The sequence below is a fragment of the Scomber japonicus genome, chromosome 11 (genome assembly GCF_027409825.1).
Source record: "Scomber japonicus isolate fScoJap1 chromosome 11, fScoJap1.pri, whole genome shotgun sequence".
In the NCBI taxonomy this organism is placed as follows: Eukaryota; Metazoa; Chordata; class Actinopteri; order Scombriformes; family Scombridae; genus Scomber; species Scomber japonicus.
In genome coordinates this window covers 31,783,849-31,808,260 of record NC_070588.1, presented here as the reverse complement: position 1 = coordinate 31,808,260, position 24,412 = coordinate 31,783,849, and the positions used below count along the sequence as shown (strand labels likewise).

The window sequence follows — 24,412 nt, the reverse complement described above, 5'->3', positions numbered from 1 at the left end:
GTAAAGCGCGCGCGTATCCCGAGTCGTGTATTTGGTTATTACAGACTTCAGTCAGCAATGGCTCATGAAACAACAACTTTATTAAAAAAGAGTTAGCGAGAGAGAAGTCCGGCCCGACCCGACCCGAACATAATAATTGACATTTTGGGACTCGGACTCGGGCTCTGGCTTAAGATCTTACCTCTACATGTGACCAATCCTGGTGAATCCACCATCAAACTAACAATCCGCCAATGTGACGACGCTCCTTGATATTAAAGGGAATGGGAGATGGCACTGTGATTGGTTTACCACATGTTACACCCAAAACACACCTATGGTTAATGAGGGGACTTAAGTACATCCTTTTTAGACCATGCGCCTTGCGCAGTGACCATTTTTACACCATTAAAATAGCAAAAGTGGATTTGGATACGCTCCACCCACTTCACGCCATGTGATATAGATCATTAAAATAGGGCCCTGAATGTTCATTTGAGAGCAGATGTTTTTTAATGTTTTACTTGATAAATGACTTACTTGATTAACAGAGTAGTTAACCAGTTAACCAATTAAGTCGCCGAGATTGAAAATGTTCAATCTATTGACTAATTGATTAATCAACTACTTGTTTTTTTAATACATTTCAACCCAGCAACCCAGCTTTACACAACAGCAGCTTCTGTAACTGATTTGTCTTCAAACACAGAGGAGAGTCTCATTGAAACCAGCTGTGGTCTTTGATAAGCCACTGAAAAGCTGCCAAGATATTTTCTATTTCAGCAGTTTGTACACTGATGGCTATTTGAATGTTAAATGCAAAATGCTACACTTCTTTTACTGGTCATTATGGGGTCTAAACTGGGCTGATTCTCTGGACAATGATTTGATTGGAGCTGATTGGATTTGCTGCCACGGCTACAGTCCATCTCTCCTGCTCTGTGTCGCTGTGGTTAATGGTGCCTTGCTAAAGGCTTTATTAGAAGTAATTTGCTGCACCAAGTGCTGACTGATATGTGGGCCATGACCCTGTCTCTCCGTTGAAGGGTAAAGAGGGAGTCTCAGTCACACTGGAAATGGCAAGCCCTGCACTCTGTCCATAGATTAGTGTCTTTAAGTTGAATATATTGAAGAGCACTCAGCGCGGACAAAGAGGTTGTGTGAAATGACAATGCTCAGTGACTCAAACCAGAAATGTCTTTGATATGACTCCTGTGGTCTTTGGATTGATTTAATAAATGGAGTTAATATTTACAGCAAGAATGAATAATTACTTATTAATTAATAGTCTAAACCAACACAGTGTCATAGCAGGTGGTGTGATAGTGACGAATTTATGACTCAACATTTCATTAGATTTTATTCTTGTTTTTATTCATGTATTTTAATTTATAATTCTGGTGAACAGACCGGAAGACTCAACTTCCTGTTGTTTGAGGTTTTCTTTGAATGATATATTTATCATTTAGCAACACAGAAACATGAACGTGTCCTTGATAGATCAAAATTTTATCCATTCTATCAAATTATTTCTCCCTGGAAAATAAAGGTTTTTGTCAGGTTTTGATGGCGGAAGTCAAGGGAGGAGCAGTAAAGGGGGCGTGTTCCACTACTGTTTAGTGGGCTTCATTCCATTTCAAATGACCGCCTTCTCAATATCTTTACACTTTTTACTTTCATATATTTAATCAAACTGGACTTTACACTTGGCATTACATCCAATCCCTACTGTTGCATAATCATAAAAATACAAAAAATATCCAGGGTTGTGTATGACTGAGAATGAATTATATGAGAATTATAAAATGGAGTAGCCAGCGTATCACACTCTGGCTGATACAATATTCAGTGGTTAAAAGTGATGTGTAACGGCACACATGAGCTCAATATGGATGTCTTTTCATGCATGTGTGGACATGTGTGCTTCTGTGCACATGAAGGTTCAGACGGTATGTTTTTAATAATATTAAATAAGTAAAATAGCTTCTAGTCAGCAGCGACTGAATCCTACTTACTTTAGTCTTTATTTAGCTCCACCATTAGGTCAAAGGCATGATACAGGTCAGAGACAAGGGCTCTAAAATTAGAAAAATGGAGAATGGACACTGTTACTGTGTATCTAGACATATAGTGTTGCATTAGCAGCACGTTTAGCAGACCAGCAGCAACAGCAAGTCAACTGTTATGTCTACACAGGAGGCATTCAGTTACATTTTTAGTGTGGGACACCAGTGTTTTGAAAGCACTCAGAGCTCAATACACAAGGACTGTAGTTAAAACAGAACAAATACTTTCACAGGCAGTTAAAACCAGTTTGTCTCATATGATCTGAGACTGTGATGACTGTGAAGCCCTGCTTCAGACAAGGCACAAATCTTTGGTGCAAACATACCATTTTTTACACTACTCAAAATGAGAAACAAACATTTATTTGCTATTAGGGTATATGTTGTAACATTTGAATTTAATAGAATATTGTTGGTGTATGTAGTTTTCCACACCTTCCATCAACTATATTCATATTTTTGTGTTGAAGAAGCAGCTAGAGGCTAAGCAACGGGCCCGTTCTGAACAGACACATTTTGGACTGAGCTAGTGTCCTAAATGTGCTAAATAGGAGCCTGTTACCTTGGTAAGTGTGTGTTAATATTGTCAACACTGACAACCTGCAATGACACACATCAACATTCCAGAAGAGCAATGATTGAATCATCTGTATTGTAACTTTGTCTGATATATTAGATGTGATATCAGTCAGATTTTAGAGATTTTAGTGTTCTTCCAGTATGTTGACATGTTAATTAAAAATACAGAGTGACTCAGTAATGTTTGTAATCTTAAAGCATTTTTTATGTGTTTCCACAGTTCTTAGTGCAACATCCAAATGTACAGTATAGTGTTGCATAGCATTAAAAAGCCCATACACGTTGTGTAACAACTGCTTTCCTGTCATGTATTTATAGGCTTGCCTTGCATGTAGTGCTTTAAGCTGTAAGTACAGACATGTGTGTTAGGGTTAGTAGGGTTGTATGGGTGAATTCAAGCAGGAAACATGACTCCCTAGACATGAAGCTTTCATCTGCTCACTACTGTCATTAAGACCCAGCATCTGTGGACTCTGAACTCATCACAGTAGCAGTCATGATGTGAAATAAAATATTTTGAATTATTTGCTATGCATGCAGGTTTACAGGGATGAGCTGAAGCAGAAAGTTAACCTTTGTGTGAGTATATGTAGACATGTATCAGTGGACTTGACTGTTGAGAATGGGAGTCTTTAAAGTTTGATTTTTTACAGATTTACTTCAGGGTCTGTTGCCATGGTCCATCAAGATGTTTAACACAGATGGAATTTGTGGGATGTTCCAAAACACATTTAATAGAACTGGAAGTGTGTATTAAATGGGCAGAGAAGCATGACATTTTGATTCTGATTTATGGGTTCTATTTTTATGATGGGCATCCTGAGAACCATTTGGAAGCGATCAGGAACATATGTGTCACATATTAATGACCTCCAGCTGAACCCTGAGCTACTAATATTACTAATATTATCTAATATCTTATCACTTGCTTATTTTGACTTTCTGTAATGCCGCTGTTTTATCCACTAGGGGACTCCAAAACAAGCTTGCAGACACAGTCTTTAAAGTCTGTGGAAAGTGAGAATAAATATGTGTTCTGAGTTTGACATACCACAGAAAAGTGTGTTGTTAACCACCCTGCCAAATTTGAATGATTAAAAAAATCGTCAAATATATGAAATCTTGAAACACAGTTTGTGAAGCCTAGCTCCACAATTCAAATCTAAATGGTTGAAATGCTTTTTACACCTTTCTTAGAAATACTTTTATGACCTATTTAATATGCTCAGAAGAAAATGTCTGAATTCACTTTAGACGGTCTTTAAACACATTTTATGGCATTTTATATCTCCACTGGGAGCGCCCCGCTGTCTCGTCATCGAGGTACCAGGATAACCCATATTTGACTACACTGATCCCTGCAGCTCATTTCTCCCGGGCAATGACACCGGGATGTCATTGCCCCCAAGTGCTACTCCCGCAACTTCATCAGACAGAACCATGCAAGCCAATTTTGGGGGTTCCATGGTGGCTGATCGTTCTCCGCCAAATGGCAAGCTGAGACCACCCCATCAATTCTACCATTTCATTATCAACACCCCTTTCACACGTTCGACCTAACATACTTGTCCTATTTCGTCACCATAACTATTTCATTATTGACGCCTCTTAGAGCCACCTGCTGTCTATTGTATCTTCAGTCCCGTCGCTTCCGTCTTCTCACTGAATCATGTCTCGCCGAGCTTTGCTTGTGGCTCCACCTCCTCTCTAGCTGGAACGGTATCTCCTTCTTTTATGATGATCAACTGACCAACTCCCTTGACATCCAGCTCTACACTGATGCCGCTCCTTCTGCCGTTTTTTGGGGTTTCTACAATGGTAGATGGTTAGCATCAGAATGGCCCCCAGAACTCATGAACAATTGCCAGGTCGCTTCCTCCACCTCTTCGAAATCTACCCCATAGTAGCCGCCGCCGTTCTATGGGGACACGAATAGTCTAGTAAATCCATTCTCATATACTCTGATAATCTTTCAGTCGTTGACATCATTAACAAAGGTCGCGCCAACTCCCCTTCAATCATGCCATTCATGCGTCACTCACGTGGCACTCGTCACGAACCAATATATCCTCCGTGCCGCCCACGTCCCTTGCCACTATAATACCATTGCTGACTCTCTCTCTCATTTTATGTTCCAGAAGTTCAGAAACTTGGCTCCGCACGCTGAACTGCTGCCGACTCCAGTTCCTCCATTTTCTGCACTGACTTTCAATCTGTAATCCATCTTTAATACCCCTGATCATTGAATTCCAAAACTTGAACAGTTTATCACCTTCTACACTCTCCTCCTACTGGACTGCTTGGAATAATTTCCAACACTTTCATGACCGACACAACATCATTTTCCGCTCGTTCTATCTCACCATCGTCATCTGCTACATCACCTATGCTCATTCTGCCATGAACATAAGAACGCATACTATCAAATCCTACCGTACCTACTAGCGGTACTAGTTTTTCTCCAAACTAATCACAGGTAATCCCAGCCCAGCCATAAACCATCCCCAAGTAAGTCACTTCTCTATGGTCTCCTCTGCCAAAAACCAGTCAAACCTCCTAAATGGCTTTCTCTTACCACCGAACTGCTGTCCACTTGCATACACACCATTCGCTCAGGATACCAAACTCCTCACATCGCCCCGACCCTCAAAGCTATGTTCATATTAGCATTTTTCAGTTTCCTTAGATGCTCAGAGTTCACCGCATCACCATCGCACTGCGACCCGTGCCGTCATGCTTGTATCTTGGATTTATCACTATTAACGCCTCATTAACGTATCACCGCTATATCCACTCAGACTCAACGATCTAAGATCCGCACAAGCACGTCTTGGTTTTGGGGGGTTTATTGCTGCTCGGGCGCTGCGGTGGATCCTTTATCTGGCCTCCCCACACTGGGGAGGCCAGTGCTGGGCAGGGAGGGTACAAAACAATTGCCTGCTGCAGTTAGGAACACTGAAGCATACAGGAAATGTGCTGCAAAACCAAAACTACTAGCCAAAAAAGCTGAAATTACTCATGATGGCATGATGGAGCAGTGCTGTTACTTGTATGCTGCTGTAGCTGGTGTGTCATTTCAAAGTGACTGTTTTGGTTGTATCTGATGCCTGATCTTTCTAATGGCATTCCATACTCCTCCCTCTGTTGTTCTTGGACCTTAGACAGACAAAGCCAAACATTCTGTGGCTGCTTCTTCTTTTGTCTCTTCGTGTCATTATATGGGACTTTAAACTGAATATCTTTGGGTTTTGGAGTGTTGCTCAGACAAAACAAACAAACAAACTTTAGGCATTTTATTGATCTTATATGTGTGATTTTTTTTACTTCCTGTATGCTCAGGAAGTGGGGGAATGCATGTGTTCACATTGTGCCTGTATTTTAGCAAATAGTTCTGTAGAAGTTCTGTAGCTGCTGATACGTCAGTTCATTTTTCAGTACAGCCACAGCAACTTGAGCTCAAGATTGATCAAAAAGAAAATATGTGGATGTGCATTTACAACTGAAATATATAGCAAGCTAGGTAAATTCAGGAATGTGACTTTTGCCTTGTGTTTACTGTAAGAAGCAAAAGCAACTGCGAGTTAAGAAATTAAAGAGGAAATTTCCATTTTCTCCGATTTCTTAACTTGACAGGCTGCATAAGATTAATAGACTAAAACATGAATCGATTGATTGAAAAATAATCAGTACATTAATCGATGGTGAAAATAATTGTTAGTTGCAGTACGTCACAAATGCTTCGTGAATGTGAAATACAGTTTGCACAAATAATCATATAAAAACGTGTGAGACTCCATGCTCTCACTGGAAGAACTAGCAAAACTGATATGACTGGCCTGGACTGTGTGTTTGAAGGTCTGCAGTTCTTTTGTCTCTCTGGTTTGTGTATGGATATGTGTATAAAAGCATATCACCAAACAAATCCAGCTCTCCCAGTAGGTGTACATGGATGTGTCTCTACATACACTTTGCTCAGCATTCCACAGTATGCAAATATGTGTGTGTGTGTGTGTGTGTGATTCAGAGATGTCAAGTGAGCCCATGAATAATAAACAGGACATGCGTTCAGCTGTTAATATTTCATGACACATGAAAGTGAGCAGAAGCACTCAGCAGAATTTGGCATCGCCCAGTTGGCTCTTGGAGGAGGGACAGATGGAAGGATGAACACAGAGCAAAAATAAAAAAGAGAAGGGACAGGTTGGTGCAAATAGAACCACTTGGGCACTTCTGACCACTCAAAACCCAAACTCTGAACGACACACTAAATCCTGTATTCTCTATCATAATCACATAGATTTCTACTGGCATACAACACACAACAACACAATCACATACATTTTTCCAACAACACACATATTTTATGTAGAAACTTTATTTGAAAATTCAGTTCAGATGAATTGTGAATTCAGACTCCTCCCTATTCATGACATATAATGCAAGATATTGAGTCAGTTTAATTGAAGCTGCAGGTTTGGTCCTCTCACACAGAGCTGCAGGTAACATTAGCAAGCCTGATGAGAGATGGCAGAGAGGAGAAGTCGGTACCATCTGGCAGCGAGAAGACCAATGGAAATCAGCCTTTGGCTGCAATTGGGTGCATCTACGTTTTTATTTCTTTGAAAATGTTCATTGATGTACATTGTCCCTGTTGAGTAATAAATAAATACAATTAAAAAATGAGGTGACAAAACATTAGGAACACTTTTCAGTATAATGCACCTCAGTAATAAGTAATATGTAGAATTATCACCTTTCTGACAAGGTCAGTCAAAACTGAAAATATATACATGTATGACAGAGCTATTCTACTGGATTGCATCAGATTGCACAAGTGTTCCTAATTGCATTATTGGTGAGTGAATTTAGTCATTTTCAAAGACATGCATCCATGTGCACTTGCATATATTTTATATACATACTGTACATATACATACATACATGCATACATGCATACAGACAGACAGACAGACATAACAATAGAAGGCAATTACTCATTTGGAAACTACACAGTAACATAATAACACATTAACAGATTTCTGTATACTATATTGTATATGATACCAAAACTTTTATAACACAGCCTATTAGACCTCAAAATATAAAATCAAACAGCAACAAAAAACAACAACTTTCATGTCCTCTATCTTGTCCTGCAAGAAGAGCACATGAAAAGTTGAACAACCACAATACAGGAACAAAAGGAGCAGGAAAGCAGCTGAACAAAGAGAGACAGTACATAGCTCAAGGTGTTTGTGCCTGTTTGGATTTCAAGTAACTGCCTGCTGTGACCCATTAACTGTGATTCTTCCCAAAAATCACGGAAAATCAACGTTTTTTAAAAAGCAGCATTAGCTGAGCCCTGGTCATTTCAAGTAACACTGAATGCAACGAGGAGACATTATCCATATATTATGCATATATGGGTTTCCAATCTTACCTTTTTTTTTATTATTACGATTTTGTTATTATTACGATTATTATTATATAATTATTATTAAGGCAAGAGAACACAATTTATATCCATGTCTACCCCTCTGAAACCCAATGAAACTCCATTCGGTTTTAAGGTGTTAACATGCATTTTCATTTGGTTTGTGCTTCTAAACCGATTCTAATGGGAATATTAGACTCCATGTAAACCTGGCTACTGACATTAAACAGAGGTGCTTAAAATAAAACGGGTGCACCCTCTATTGAGGATGAATGTGCTCAATAAATTTTAATACATGTCCTGGTTGTGTGTTTTAGAGACAACTTGTATGCATGAGTATACTGAATAAATGAGTTAGCCTGAGTTTCAATTAAACCTTTTAAAAGAACACGGTAACCTTACATATTTGATGAAGTGTGAAGGTGTATGCTCACTTGAGTCCCAAAAACTCTTCATCAGAGCTGTCACTGTGCGCAAACATTGCTCCCAAGTCACTGCAAGGCTCACTGTCCCCAAACTGTGTGTCAGTCCCAGAGTCAAACAAAGCATCATCCTCTGTTCCATCCAGTGGAAAAACAACAAAGTTAGTCATGTACTTTTACTCATTGCGCTTCAACATCTGCTTTCTCGAACTAGTGTCCCAAAATACTTCTGATTGTTGATCAAAAAATACAACATTCAGCAGTAAAGTTGTAGTACTCGAGATCGGTCTTGGTCTCGAGACCACATTTTTAAGGTCTATGTCTTGTCTCAGAATCGACCGCATTTTTACTCGGTCTTGACTCAGTCTCGGACTAGCTTTTTTTCTCAAGACCAGTCGAGACCACAGCTGCAATGACATTTTTCATTTTTTCATTTGTTGACTTCGACATAACACCGGTGTTTCACATTCAGAGGACTGAGGCTGAGCTGCAGGGTTGGGTGGAGGTGTGTGGGGAAGTTTATTTGTGCTGTTGAAGGTAATGGCTGTGAAACAATCAGAAAATAAAGTTTTATTGATCTGATTCACCGGCTTCCTGTCACCGCTCCCTCACTCCACTCGACTGAATAAAGTAGCAGCAGAACAGACTCTGAGAGCAGAGGAGAAATGAAGGCAAAATGCAGCAGAGGCTAACGTTATCTGATCCTCTCCTCTGTCTCAGAGGGGCGGAGCTGAGGCCTCTGTGTGGCAGACACAGACAGGAGAAAGTTGTCACAATTTAAATCACAAAGTTAATAACATAATCTGCAGGAAAAAAGACTCCAAATGATGAAAAATACTGCAATAAAGACTATGATTTGACGATATAAGCAATACAGCAAAATATGAAAGGGTAAACGTTTTTCTCTCTTCATGCTATATACTCTCAGCAGCCACTTCAATAGGTACACCACTAATCTAATTCAATCCAATATGACAGCTCAGCTGTAAATCCTATATTTATTGTAGCCATTCATAAGATCAATGGCAGCTCCTGGCTGACCCTACCACAAGTGAGGTAGGGTCTGGCGAGGAGCTGTTCATTTCCTCGTATTTGAGGCGGGATCAACGAATGTCGATCACATTCTTCTGTACGCTACTGGACAAACTTGCAGCCAATCATATCAACGATACACAATGGTGTATTCAGAGCCTGTAGGGAGCAGCGTGAACACTTCCTGTTTATGAAGGAAAAATCATGTAGAGCCAGTTTTGTTCTATTTTCAAAGTGAACTTGCCTTCCAATTTATTTAGCACACAATCTACTGCTGCTTTGAGTGGTTGCTGCAGCTTCGTGGCTCCATGCTGGATGGAAACAGAGTCGCTCTACGAGTCATCGTCTTGAGCCCACATCCCGGTTCTGTGATTGGTTCCCTATCTCAGGCGAAAATTTTGTCTTGGTGGCCATGCTTACATTCAGAGTGAAGTGAAATTTCACTGGAAAGAGAGCACAGGTATGCCCAGACTAAAGATCAATCATTTCACTGAAGAAAATGCACATTTTGGGATTTGACTCAAAGTGTTGATATGGTGTGCAGTCATGAATGAAAAGTCATTAGTATGATTTTGTCTCAATTAAATCAGGATGTGTTGTGAGTTTCAGTTGATTTCCTGGTGTCAGATGTGAATAATGGTGATTACTGCAGAGTAGTGGACCGACAGAGACTCTGAAAGAGAGAGTGCAACGTGTCCGGCATACCAAACACTCAGCACTACTTTCAATCCTACATCAAAGACTGTGGAACAGATAGAGTCGTACTTCTGACAAATAAAGCCTCAGCACAGCAGAATTCAAGAATTTGACATTATCAGTGCAATCTCATCTTTATTCCCTTCAGTATATAAAGTATCAGATCTATAAAGGAAACAATCATAGTGGGCACCAAGATTCAACTCAAGAACAACAGTGCTGTTGCCCTCCGTGACCACTACTAATAACCTCTGTGGATTGAGCTGAATTCTGGCTTGTCAGACAGAATTGAGCCACTGAGTGCTGTCAGTTTGTTTTTCTGATGTTTTCCATGTGGCTTCGACAGCTTGGAGAATATAACAGCACAGGGGTGGGGAACTTGTAATGAATGAGATGCAAACCCACTTTCACACATAACATGTCCAAGTGTGTGTGTGTGTGTGTGTGTGTGTGTGTGTGTGTGTGTGTGTGCGCGTGTGTATGTGCGTGAGAGAGGAGTTGAGACCACAGTTTTATGTGTTTTCAAAGATTGGAAACCTCTGCTGAAAAGTTGCATCTGTGTGTGTGTGTGTGTGTGTGTGTGTGTGTGTTTTAAGCAGATTTCCCTGTTGGAAAGTCAGCTGGTATTGTAACTTTGCTTCTTAATTACCTAAAGATTTCTTGAGTTTTACATCAACTCTCGCTCCATAATTCATCACTGCTCTCAAAGATTTTTTTCTCTTTTTTCTGATTTTGCCATCATCTAAACTTTCCCCTTCTGCAGGTGGGCTGTGATTGTGGATTCAGCTGGATGAGCCCGTCTGTTCACCCATCCAGTGATCTATCCCTACTTTCTTCTGTCAGCCAGGAGAAGGACCTGATGAAAGGACTGCAGCGATAGGACAGAACAGAAGACCTGCTATGGCCAGTAGTATGTAACAAAAGTCAAATTTCACTTTCAAAATGACAATCCCATTTCCAGAAAAAACAACCACCTACCTACAACTACTACTGACTTACACCTATTGCTTCTCCTCTAACATCAATCTCCTCTGTGATGTCTTCCTGTTTGTTCTTCTGTGGTGTAGCTGATGGTGTAGGCAGTCTAGGTGAGAACCACTTGAGTGTCCCAGTCAGTGATCATGGAGCCTGGGCCACGGCCATGAACAATCTGGGCATCATGCCCATGGGCATCAGCGGGCAGCACTTGGTTTCAGGTACCTTTATAGAACTGATTTTACTTCCAGTGTTATGCTTGGTAATTAGTTAATCTGTAACTCAATGTCCACATGTTTTGGAATGCCAAAACTGTTTGCATGCAAACATAAAGTTTATTTATTTTTAGTCTTGTTTAGGCCACGTTCACACTGCAAGCCAAAATGTTGCTAGGTGATATCACTGGAGGCAACGGAAGACATGGAAAACATCAGTCCATGGACAGACATCACACAATACACGCTAGATGACGCCTCCGCTCTGACAACGTTGCCACGGCAACCTGTCAGATTGGTCATTAATGTGGCCCAGTCTGAACAGAGCCAAATCCGATTTGGACACTTGCTAAAAACAGTGTGGACAGTCAGGACTAAACATCAGATTTGAGAAGGAAACAGATTTGAATCAGATTTGCCTGCAGTGTGAACGCAGCCTTAGATGATCTCCATGAGACACATTCTGAAATCTCTTGACAGAATTTTTGAAAAGCATAAGAGGACAGGAATTTTAGCATGTAAACTTCATGTAGACACAAATTAAACCATGATTGTATTAACACTGGACACTGGATTCCAACAGAAGTGGAATCATTTTCTACATTCTTACAAACGTAAATGAATACAGCACTGTTACGGTTTAAAGTTTACAATACATGGAGTAATAATTGACCTTATTTAAAGTTCAGAGTACAGATGTCTTTTTAGTGGTGTCTGTGGGCTTAAATTTTGAATTCTTTTTGGACTTTTTATGCTTTTATTTTGTAAGTGGGTTGTATAGAGGCTGACAGGAAACAGGGAGAGAGAGGGGAAAGACCTGACAGAGTACATCAGTATTTGAATTTAAAGTAGTTTTAACGCAGAAGAACATCAGTAAGCAGTTCTCTCAACTCATATTCGATGGGGGGGAGGAGCGGTATAATGCATCATCAGTCATTGTTTTTTTCTGCCACTTTTATATTTGATTTTTCTCATTGCCATGCGAATTTCATATCATCATCTGTCAAAGCTGCATTTGGGGCAAGGGTGCTTTGGTAGCCAAGTCGTAGCATCCCTGGTTTGACTCCATGACTGCATTCCCCTCTTTCTCTCCCTGTTTGCTGTCAGCCTCCAATGAGATTTATGATGTATAATATCCAAGTAATGCTTTACATTAATGCTACCACATATTTCGATTTAAAGAGAGATTTAAATCTGGGATTTGATTGGATTGCATAATAGTGGGTGTGGGTTTCACAAATATTGAGGAAATTGTAGTGAGATGTGGAGGTGTAGAGGACTGGTGACCTCACCCATTCACAGGGAGAAATGTTTCAACCTTATTGGCAAATGTTGTGTCAACTGACATCCAAACTCACACCTCCTACTATGATATCACTTTGCTAGGTCAAAACCTGTTTTATATGAGGTAGGGTCAGCTAGTCACATAAAATCACCCCTATGTTCAAGATGTGTCATCTGTTATATGTGTGTCTGTAATAGCAGTAGTTTTAGTATTATTTGCAGTACAGCAGTAAACGTGGTAGCACCTGCTGACCAAACAGCACATTTCAACCTAAAATCTTGCAGTAGTATGTTAAATTCACTTATAGATTCCCATAGAGAAGCAGTGTACAAGCTTTAAATGTTATTTAAAGTGCTGTACAGAGTCCATGCAGTATGTGTTGTATGTATGTGTGATGTAGCAGGCAGAGATTTTCCCAGACATATCAAACTGTGACACTGGAGAAATGATCCACACAATAGGAATTCAAGCATCTGGATGCAATAAATACCTCAGTTTTATTTAGACACCTAATACTGTTCAAACAATATAACCCCTATATTTGGAACAAAATACACTAAGCTCTGCATGTTGCCACTCGATTACACTTCACTTTCTGTTTCTCTGGCCTTAATTTCACTTTGGAATCTATTCATGAAATAGTTTTTTCTGAGACGTGTGGATTTGTGTGAGCTTTGTGACTTTCTATTATATAAAGGTGCCTGGGTTTGTCACTGTATAAATGCTGTAATGTGGAGGTTTATTAAATGAGTATGCAGGGAAATTTGTTGAGAAGGAATTTTTGTGTTAAGCCCAGAATAATTGAATGCATGGATTTAACTGAGCAGAGAGGAACTTTTTTAAAGAGGGACAGACAGCAACATAACAATATTATTCCACTGAACCAAATTCTAAATATTAAGGGCTTTCACACCAACAGCAGTTGGTTCGCACTAAACAGTCCATTCGGACCAAAAGCTCTTAGTTCGGTTCGTTTTCGTTGGTGTGAAAGCATCAATTGCACTCGGGTGTGCACTAAATCAAGTGGACCGAGACCTCCAAAAAGAGGTGGTCTCTGCCCCAAATGCCGACCTACCGGAAGATGAGGGAACGCCAATCAGACCAATCTTGATTCATTTGCAGGTTGAACATGGACCACACCACAGTCTGTATGCTACATAGTAACTATTTTACTGCCTGGTGCGGACCAAATAATCAAACTAGTGGTGTGAAAGCACCCTAAAGCTACAATATGTTAGTCCTGGAACTCAAGCTAGCACTTGCATGAGCACCTTGCCTTTACCTTGGATCCTTGTAATTGCCCTGGGGAAAGAAAGTGCAGAGGTCTTTAATTGCAAGTAACAGGAACATTGAGAGCCATAGCGACCTCTCCCAGCAGCTAATGCTAGCTTGGAGCCTTAATGGACCAGAAGCACATTCATGTAGGAGAGCTCTGAGCTCCCTCTCCTGGTTTGGCCTTCTCTGATTGGTTAGAAGTGTGAGGCTCACTAGAAAACCTTTAGAAGAAAATATTGCTGCACTGTTGCCAGGCTGTTCAATTAGACTGAGTCAATAACACCTTTCCAAATGAACTCCAAATGAACAAATTGTAGCTTTAAAATGCCATGATATTATAACTGTGATAATGTGATGCTGATTAGACTCCACCTCTAGCAACAACCACAGCTTTCATCCCTCTTTAAATGTTCCCACATGTAACAAGACAGAAAAAGGGGCACACGTGAATCTGGTAAGTGAGTGAAAAAGGGTCAGTCAGTTAACTCTAGGACACAGTTTTTACATTTGTTAACCATTTGAAATAGTCCGTTGAGGCTAGCTCAGGGTTGGATGTGGTTTAAAGACCAGAATTAGAATGAGTTTCAGTCCTCACTAGTGTAAGTCTGGGTGACTATATGAGACATATATATGAGATCTCACCTGCAGGGTAATTGCCAGCAGATGTCTCCAATTTTTTTGATGCAGTTCTTGTTTCTCAAAGGTTCTGGTGAAAAAAAGTTATAAAATAATTACAATTAAAAGCTTAAATACTGCTTATTTCTGTCAGAGCCTTTTTCTGCCTTTTTTGGCTCTGACTTTTATTTTTCTCCCCCTTGTGTGCTTCTTCCTCTGTATTTCTTCTTCTGTCTCCTCCGTTTCGCTCTCTGGCAGAATCAGCAGGGCTTGGAGCCAGAGAAATGAACCTGGCTTGAATCATTTTGGCCCTGGGAGAAAAAGCTCCTAGCGAAACCAGCCTTATGTGATTATGATGAATGTATGGCACGAAGATGTGTAATTTACCTGTCTGGGTTATCGCAGACAAGGCTTTAATGAGTTTTCCTAAGACCTGAAGAATTGCTGGATGCACTCCAGCAACAAATGCTTAGATTTATGGAGGATTATCTCTCCAAGTATATTTTTTTCTTTTCTATAAGCCTGAAGATCTTTAATAAAAAGAGTTGACAGTGCTTTTTTTTTTTTTTACCAAACAAATCACTGTGCAAGAAGTGTTTTACAGCTCTTTAGCTAACTGCACACTATATACCCTCACGCATGAGAACATCATGCAAATTATTGTGCTGACCAAACAATACCTGTTAAAAAAACAGCCTGGAAAGAATTCCAATTAGCCTATTTATGCATGGGATGTCTCTTTGGAAAACAGTTCAGTCAGCTAAGTCACATGGAATGGATTGTTATGTGATTGTAGAGTATGCACAACATTGATATTTGGTGTCTCGGCTCTGACCTTGTCTCTCCCCACATGGAAGCACTGTTATGTTGAAGAGTGAACCACAGGAAAGAAAAACAACTGTTGAGCAACTTAACTCAGACCTCATTAACAGCTAGCATTGGTAACACACTTTTCCATCCTAACAGAGATCTCTATCATGTACACAGTGTTACAGAGCCACCCACTGGTGAGAGGTGTAGTGTCTATGACAGAGAATCAGTCCATCTCAGTTACATATGTGTCAGTAAACACAACATCTCCCGCATGGAAATGTTTCTACTTCCTTATGAACTGAACCTAACCTGAGCAGCATTACATTGTAGTGTAATGTAACATTACCAGGTAATGTAATGTTCTATTCACAAATCTTTTCTAGAAAGTGACTGTACTGTATTACTGCACTTCAAAACAAAGTGTATACAGTTGTTGTGCCAAGTAAAAAGCAACAATATCTGAAGGCACAAGGTTTCTGTTACCAATTTAATTATTTAGTATACTTAAAAGAAGCCACTGCAATTGCCTAGGTAATACTCAAACATCCATGGTATAGCAACTGAAATGTGCATTTCTGTCCTTTTCTTTACATTCATTTTATTTTCATATACCTCTTCTACACTTGTTTGTACATTTTTGCATATTGGATAGCAGAAAAATGGATAGCGTTCCAATAATTATCATTAGATCATTCCTTTTTTTTTTTTTTTTTTTTTACATATTTGTAGTAATGTTAGTTTTAGTACCAGTGCATGGTCCCTGAAATACCTGTCTGATTGGCAGCAGTCAGTGGACTTGGTAACTGATAACTAAGGGTGTCATGTTCAACAAGGTTCAATTCTGAGTCCAGTTATCATCATTAAAAATAACTAACTGCCATGCACATTTATACACCGATCATGCAATATTGAATTATATTGCAGACTCAGCTCAGCTAGCTGTGGAGGATCTGCAACATTCCTTTGACATTTTCCAAGCTGCACTTAATAATCTTATAGATGGAGCGCAGGACTTTAGTTTCTGCCTTCTTACAGGTTAATACTTGCCCTTCAAAGGTTTTATTTATAGAAACAGTTACCATCAGCAACATTACCTTCAGGTTTGGTAAATCACAATGTGTGTGTTAATGTGCTAAATATTAGGGCTGGGCTGATATGCTTTTGTGCCAATTCGATTCTCTAACGATTTTTGGGTCCCGATTCAAATTAAATTGCGATTCTTATTAAACAAGTATTGCGATTTTATATTTCAATTATTGTGATTTTCTTTCCTCAAACAAGAACAGGTTGAACCAAACACTTGATAATACATCATAAGTCATATTTACAAAAACAACACACACATCACATCAGTTTGTAAGATTTATTTTTAAAACTGTGCACCTGCCCTCACAAAAAACATTCTCATCCGCCAACATCTTACAATAAACTAAACTGCTACATTTAGCTGGTGTTTACAAAAAAAAAAAGATTAATCGTGATTAATATAAAAATCCTTTTTTTTGGCCCAGCCCTACTGAATATACAGCGTATTATCTTACACAGTTGATAGACGCAGACCTCAGCACGCTGCGTTGTAAATGGCCTGCATGTTTTTTGAGGGCGATGTCAAGTTTGCACACGTAGACCTTTAATAAATCAGACCCATAGTGCTAAGTAAGTAAGCAATGTAAACATGCTTTGAGTGGTCACAATGACTAGAAAAGCACTATATAAGTACAGTCAGTTGACCATTTTTGATCTGTTGGTGACACTCTGGATTCAAATTCAACTTAATTTTTCAGTGCTTAGTTTTTAATATATTTCTTGATAAAATACAACATATAATTTACTATTAACCATTTATATGGCTAGAAATGATTAGAGGCATTGACCCAAGGTGTTTCTTGTGATTTGAGTGAACCAACATTGTAATGCATTTGTTCCCATCCTTATGCGGCAGAAAAACACTGCAAGGACACAGTAAGACCAAGAGTGAAGCAAATCATCCTGGATAAAAAAATGTATTCAAAAGCATTGTGTCATAACATCATGGTTCCCAGGCAATGACTTTAGAAAGCCCTTCACTATTCATAGAACCACCATAAGGTTCAAATGTGTGGTCTTGATTTGATTCTTTTGAAATGTCCCAACAACTACTGGATGGATTTCCAGGAAATTTGAACAGAGACAGTCATGTTCATGTTCATGATGAGCTGTCTTTTCATCTAGACTCATCATCAGTGCTTTGGACCAAATTCCTGAAAAATTAATGCATATGTTGCATTTAGTGATTAAGATGGTGAATATGATAGTGATTATACATGCTTAACATCAACATTACAGTATTATCATTGTGTGCAGTCACACAGAGCTGCTATGGGTGAGGTCATTGTAGATTAGACCTAAGAGGCTCAGCTATCATTTTGATGGCTTTGTCGTCTTCTCTTTACGCCAAACAAACTGGAAAATATAAAATGTCTCACTTGTTTTGTGCTGATGATTGTTTCCAGCAAAGACTTACTGTGCACTCTTTAGAGCTTTCACACAGAATCATTGCTGCATTCTCTCCGTCCTCTATAAGTGAGCAGGAAAATAAATATTTTTTTTCTATACAATTACTGCATGGGACATTTGTCCTTTTGTTGTGTTGAAGAGTCCTTCGTCTTTAATTTGAATCTCTTCACTCTCCTTCCTGTTGTGACTGTGTGGGCAGCAGTATTTCTGCTGACACTTTGTTCCTCCTGCTCCCTTGTTATTTCACTGTGAAGATGGTAACATGTGATGCTGCACTGCCCTCCTCCAACCTGCCTGCTCTATTTTCAGCTGAAACATTGCTCCTGTCTGCTCTGTCCGCTCACTGTTTATCTTCCCCCCTCTTCCTCACTTTCTCTTTGTCTCAGAGCACAGACTTTTTCTTCGTCCCTCTCCCTCCTCCTCCTCACCAGGCTTTTCTCTCCTCTTCTACCTATTAGTCCACTCAAGATTATTTTTCTCTCCTTTTGCTTCTTGTCTTTCCCCACAGATAGTGCCAATTCTTTTCTTCACTTAACAGTCTACCTGATAAGTGATGCTTTATTTCTCTCTTTTGCTTTTCTCTATGGCATATATGGTTGTGACTTGTTTCAGCATTACATATAGATTTGCCTATGAGCCTCACTGTCACAGATTACAGTGTTGTCATCAGCTCTTTGATTGAAATAAAAAAAGTTCCAGGACTCTAAACCAGCCAGTTGGAATAAGTTGTGTGTAATAATGAATCGTCTTAGGGTACCATTTATTATTAGATTAAGTTAAACATTAATGATAGTAGAAATAAGGTCTTATCCTGCAGCTTTCAGACTTAAGTACACCACATATAGCCCTCACGCAACAGCTGTATTTTTACTTGTTTAAACACAACACAGGTTTATTTCACCTTATACATATGTCTTATTTCCAAGGGATCATAATAGTAATAATTTACATCTTAAATATATATACATATACATATATATATATATATATATATATATATATATATATATATATATATATATATATATATATATCTGCACTTTGATTGGCTAAGCTTTGTTACGAGCCAGTGAGACACTCTTAACTTGTATATTGTGCTTTGTTTTGTCTGACCTGTCAGTTTGTTGTTGTATTGATTGTGTCTTGTCACTCTTCTGTTGTTATGTAGTGTTATTATATATTTTCGTAAATTCCTTGAAAAGGGTTAGGGTTGATGATGCATCTCAACTTTATCCTAATGTATATATTTGCATTAAGTAAATGCTGTATTCAATGTATGCTTTAAATTATGTTGAGAATCAGTTTTGCAGGAAAATCAGCACACAAGACCACACTGGATCTCTGCGCGCTCACATGAAGAGGAGGTGCAGCGTCTGACCAATCACAAACATGGAGAAACCTACCATGGAGGAGCAGACAATTATTCTTCATAAATATGAAGAATTCAAACATCATCCAGGCCAAAAGCAACACTGATGCAGCAGCAAAAGCCAGGAAGGAATGCTGGCAGAAAATTGCCGACTCTTATTATTACTTATTACAGCACAGACGTTTGGGGCAGAGCGCTTCCTCAGTGCCCTTCCTCTCATAAGAGACATTAAGTTAGTTTAATATTCAACATTCAAAATACAAACCTATTATGCGCTTCAACCATTTGAGTGAATGATTTCAAACCAACTGTATAACATACAGACTAATATCCCTCATGTGCCACAAGGCTTATTTTACAAATATATATTTTTGTCATTTTTTTACAATTACAATAAATAAATACAGTTATTATGCTCCCTGACACTTTGATCTCAGGATGTCAAACCTACAGAATAATATCCTCATGTGCCTCAATGATTATTTTTTAAATATATATTTTGGCCAATTAAAAAATTGCATCTATCCCTAAAAGCTCATTCTCTCCTAAGCGCTCCTCTCGCAATCCGCTCACCAATGTTGACAGGATCTTCTAAGAATGGGCAGGTCATTTTCTAAGAGAGCTGATTGGTCAGGAGGTGGTGCTTTTGCACTCATTGATCTCTTATCCAGAACATAACCTGCTCCGGAGCAGGTTAGCCGTTCAGCATAAGTTACCATGGTGATTTACCCCGGTAAGAAGTGAACCAGCTTCGTAGTACGGAAAACCCAGAGTTAACCCTGAAGTTACCTCGATAAGAGAAAATACAGCTTCGTAGTACAGGCCTCAGGTGTCAGGGTTCGTTTGGAATAAGAGAGTTGTGTTAACTTGTGTCATTCTGTCTTGCAGAATCTCTGGTTCTCCAGAGGTTTGATGCAGGGATGGGCCTCATTGCACCCATAAACCCTATGATGGCAGGCATCAGCCTTGTCCCTCCCCCATCTATACCCCCGGACATGCCTGTCATCAAGGAGATTATCCACTGCAAGAGCTGCACCCTCTTTCCTCAGAACCCAAGTAAGATCTCACAGCAATCATATTCTTTAATATAAATATCTTAAAGACCATGTAAAGTGAATTTGTTTTACATTTTCTTCTAAACACATTAAATAGGTCATAAATGTATTTCTAAAAAAGGTGTAAAAAGCATTTCAACCATTTAGATTTGAATTGTGGAGCTAGGCTTCACAAACTGTGTTTCAACATTTCTGTGTTCAGGATTTAGTGGGCAGGTCTGAAAATCATAAACCCGCCCCTGCTGCTGTAGAGGTATAAATACATTCAGGTTTCTCACAGGATTAGGTTTATACATCTCTGTGTTGCTGTCAACAGCTAACTCAGACATATCTTTTTACTGCCTATTGCTTGACATATTTTGCATATTTACCTTCAAAAAAATATACTAATTGTTCTCCAAAAACAATGTTTGCAGCACTGGTTGTCTTGTTTTTTATTATTTTTAAAGTACAAATGGAGTGGCACCTTTAATCTCATTATATGTTTAATATAATGACAATAAAGTTTATAAAGCAATAAAGCTCTATCTATTCAGACTATCTGTCAGTCTCTGCTCTGCTCCCCATTATCACTTTAGCTCACAGAACTGTCCCATCTTTTGATTGGGTTTAAAGTTTAGATGTGAACTGGGAGTGTGGAATGAGGAGCAGTGATAGGTTAGAAGATCTCAGGTGAAATTAACTGAATGACTGATTCCTACAGAGGGAATGGTAGTAATTGAGTCAAGAAGAAGTCACGGTGTGTGTGGTGGAAGAAGCTAAATCTAACAGCAGAGTTGCTGTTGCCATCAGCGAAGCCTGAAAATATAAATATAGACCTGGGAATGTGCAGAATATGTGACCTTTAATGTTTCATCAAAATACAACATTTAAGTTTTTTTTCATTGAATTGATCATGTTTGACAAATATGTAATACTAATTCTAATAATAATATAATATTAATCATATCACCATTATTTTAATACTTAAACAAATCTGAAGCCACACATATTTTTGCTCAGATGTGTATTGTGCTGCGAGAAGTCCCATATTAAGAAAGATGTGGATGATTTAGCTGTTTAGTCACAAATGATAACAACAATTTAGGTGACATTGCATTGACAGTGCATTGTGCTTCAGACTTGCCCCCTCCATCCACACGAGAGCGCCCCCCTGGCTGTAAGACGGTTTTCGTTGGAGGCTTGCCGGAGAACGCCACAGAAGATAACATCAGGGAAGTGTTTGACCAGTGTGGGGAGATCATTGCCATCCGCAAGAGCAAGAAGAACTTCTGCCACATTCGCTACAGTGAAGAGTTCATGGTGGACAAGGCTATTTATCTGTCAGGTAGTCACACACAAACATGCTGCTTTAGTTCATAAGCTGGAGACTGTGTGCATTAACAGAATTGAGTTATGGTGGTATACAGTGTTATCTGGGTCAAGATGAGTATGACCTGAAACATCTCTAATCCACATAAAGCCTTGCAACTGAAATGTTGTGGATACATCAACAGCATTCTGATTAATTAATGGTAATTATGTGAATCCATCAAAACGTTTGTATTGAGCTTTTTTAAAATGTGTATGTGTTCTCTCTCTCTCCAGCTTCTGGAATATGTTGTGTGTTCTCCCCCTTTTTACACAGTGATATACACTCACTAAACACTTTAAGAGGAACATCTGTGCAATCAAATGCAAACACTGAAGCTCTTCCATGAATTTTACTTTTACAGTCCACCCTATTAACATACATAAGTGGACAAAATATTAGGAATGTGACATTGAATCTACTGTAGGGAATGAATTCCTCAAGAGTGGAAATAGCTCACTGGTGGAAATGCAACAGGATGTTTTAAATACCAATGTAACCCCAATGTTACAGTGTTAATGTAATTAAATCAGTAGTTTATTTCTTAGCACTGTTTAAACCACCTACAGTTTGCATGGAAATTGTATTCATTATCTTGGAAGCAGGTACATGTTGCGTTTCTGGCCTGTAACTACTGTATAATGTTTTCTCTCTTCCCAGGGTATCGAATGCGGATTGGATCCAGCACTGATAAAAAGGACTCGGGGAGGATCCACGTTGACTTTGCCCAGGCCAGAGATGACTTGTATGAATGGGAGTGTAAACAGCGCCTACTGGCCAGAGAAGAAAGACATCGCCGCAAGGTCCATGAAGATCGCCTGCGGCCGCTGTCCCCTCCTCCCGTCATACACTTTTCTGAACATGAGGTGGTGATGTTAGCAGAGAGACTGAAAGGTGAGCAGGCTCAGGAAAATGACTGATTACATTAATTTATGATAAATGCCATTACATGTTTAATTAATAGACTGACGTGTCCCAATATATGACATCTGACAATAGACAATAATATTTTCATTCTTGTCAAAATTGAGAACCGTTTCCAATTTAGACCCAATTCCAAATTGTCCAATCCATTGGAATGGTATGGTTCTGAGTTTATCAATTTCTCTTATCAATGTTCAGCCCTTTTGTGTTGACGGAACAGAAGAGGTGGAACAGTCTCCAGACTTTCTACAGCACAACACACAAATGTTATCTTCAGCTATCTTATTCAAAAATCATATTCCAAAACAGCAGCAGTTGCAAACATGATTTAATTGTTAATGTTAATCACAGAGGTTAATCACCACCTCCCTCTCATTTTGTTATTCTCATACAGACAGGAGACTGTAAGATGCTTTCAGATTAATTAATTCATTAATTCATTCAGTTAGCTGGCTGTGGACCATTTATCTCATCCACCAGTTATGTTTCATATATTCATAAACATGTATGGTCATTGATAAACAGTGGAGCTAATAAAACAGTTCATCAGGAGTTGATAAGGGAATCGATAAAGAATCAAACTGATAAGCAGAATCGATAATGGCATTTGCATTATTAAACTCTTATCAATTCCCATCCCAAGTCAAGACCACACACTCAGCGTGATAATAAAAACACACAGGCAATTCAAATAGTCTTATATGATTGTTGCAGAGAAATCTGCAGGCATAGTCATATATCAAGTTTATTCATCTATAATCATGTACGGCTAAAGTTAGAGTTCACTGTTAACAACGCGTTAGATTTGATTGTCGGCACGTGTGTTCTGGTTGCAGTCAGCTGTGTGTGTGTGTGTTTGTGTGTGTGTGGTTGTGTGTGTGTGTGTGTGTGTGTGTGTGTGTGTGTGTGTGTGTGTGTGTGTGTATCCCACCTGCTGAGTCATCTAATAACAATTGCAGATGAATCATTGAAGAACCTGCACAATTATTGATATTCTTCATCTCCATTTGTAGCCGATATGAACAGACTGACACAAACAACTCTGTTTGTCTACAACTGTGTGAAGTAGGCAAACACTGTGACAACACAGGAGAGCAGAGGTATAATATAGTAAAGATGATTTAACAGACCATGTTTGCCTTGTCTGTTCATATTGGCTACAGCTGCTCTAGTTATGGCACTGTGATTCTTAGAGAACTTCAGAGAGGCTCAACAACTGCATTTTGTTGCAACAAATAATTTGATACAGACAAAAAGTACAGATATATGTGCTATAGAGCAGGGATTTCACTTTAGTCCCTCACAACCCTAGGCAAAATTGAGACCTTTTTTTAGCCTACATTTGATTACATTTTTTGCTATTTGTCTCCACTAAAGATATGTTGAATTAGATATTAGCAGTTCCTGCTTTGTACAAACAGTTCTACAACCATGTTGGTGTGGGGTTTTTTTTTAGCCTTGTGAATTTGCTACAGGGCTTATAGTAAATACACTACAGAACAGACCTGTTACATTTGCGGGAGGGCTTTCAGACCAAACATGCAAGGGTGAATAATGTGTGTTAGGTACAGCACAAAATGACTGGCAGCACGTAACTACAAAGCTACTGACTACATCAGACGGTAAATAATCACAGTATTAGGTTTCTAGCCTGTGTGCTCATCCTCTCCTAATGAAGACCAGCTAGAGAAAAGTTAAGGGATCACCAAAGTTAGCAGGTTTATTGTCTAGTGAACATGAATGTCTAGATGCAATTTCATGGCAATCCACTCTATAGTTATTAAGATAGTTCAGTCTGGGCCAAAGTGGTAGACTCACTAACATATTGTCA

At 39.1% G+C, this 24,412-nt stretch overlaps 1 protein-coding gene across 1 annotated transcript in view; it reads left to right on the top strand.

Annotated features, from left to right (window-relative positions):
• The window catches only part of enox1 (ecto-NOX disulfide-thiol exchanger 1), a 78,529-nt gene that overhangs the window by 4,855 nt on the left and 49,262 nt on the right, over positions 1-24,412 (top strand). The window contains exons 2-5 of the mRNA XM_053328312.1: positions 11,276-11,404; positions 20,140-20,307; positions 21,427-21,633; positions 22,318-22,551. Of these exons, the coding sequence (XP_053184287.1) occupies positions 11,276-11,404; positions 20,140-20,307; positions 21,427-21,633; positions 22,318-22,551 (738 nt within the window). The remainder of the gene's footprint in view (positions 1-11,275; positions 11,405-20,139; positions 20,308-21,426; positions 21,634-22,317; positions 22,552-24,412) is intronic.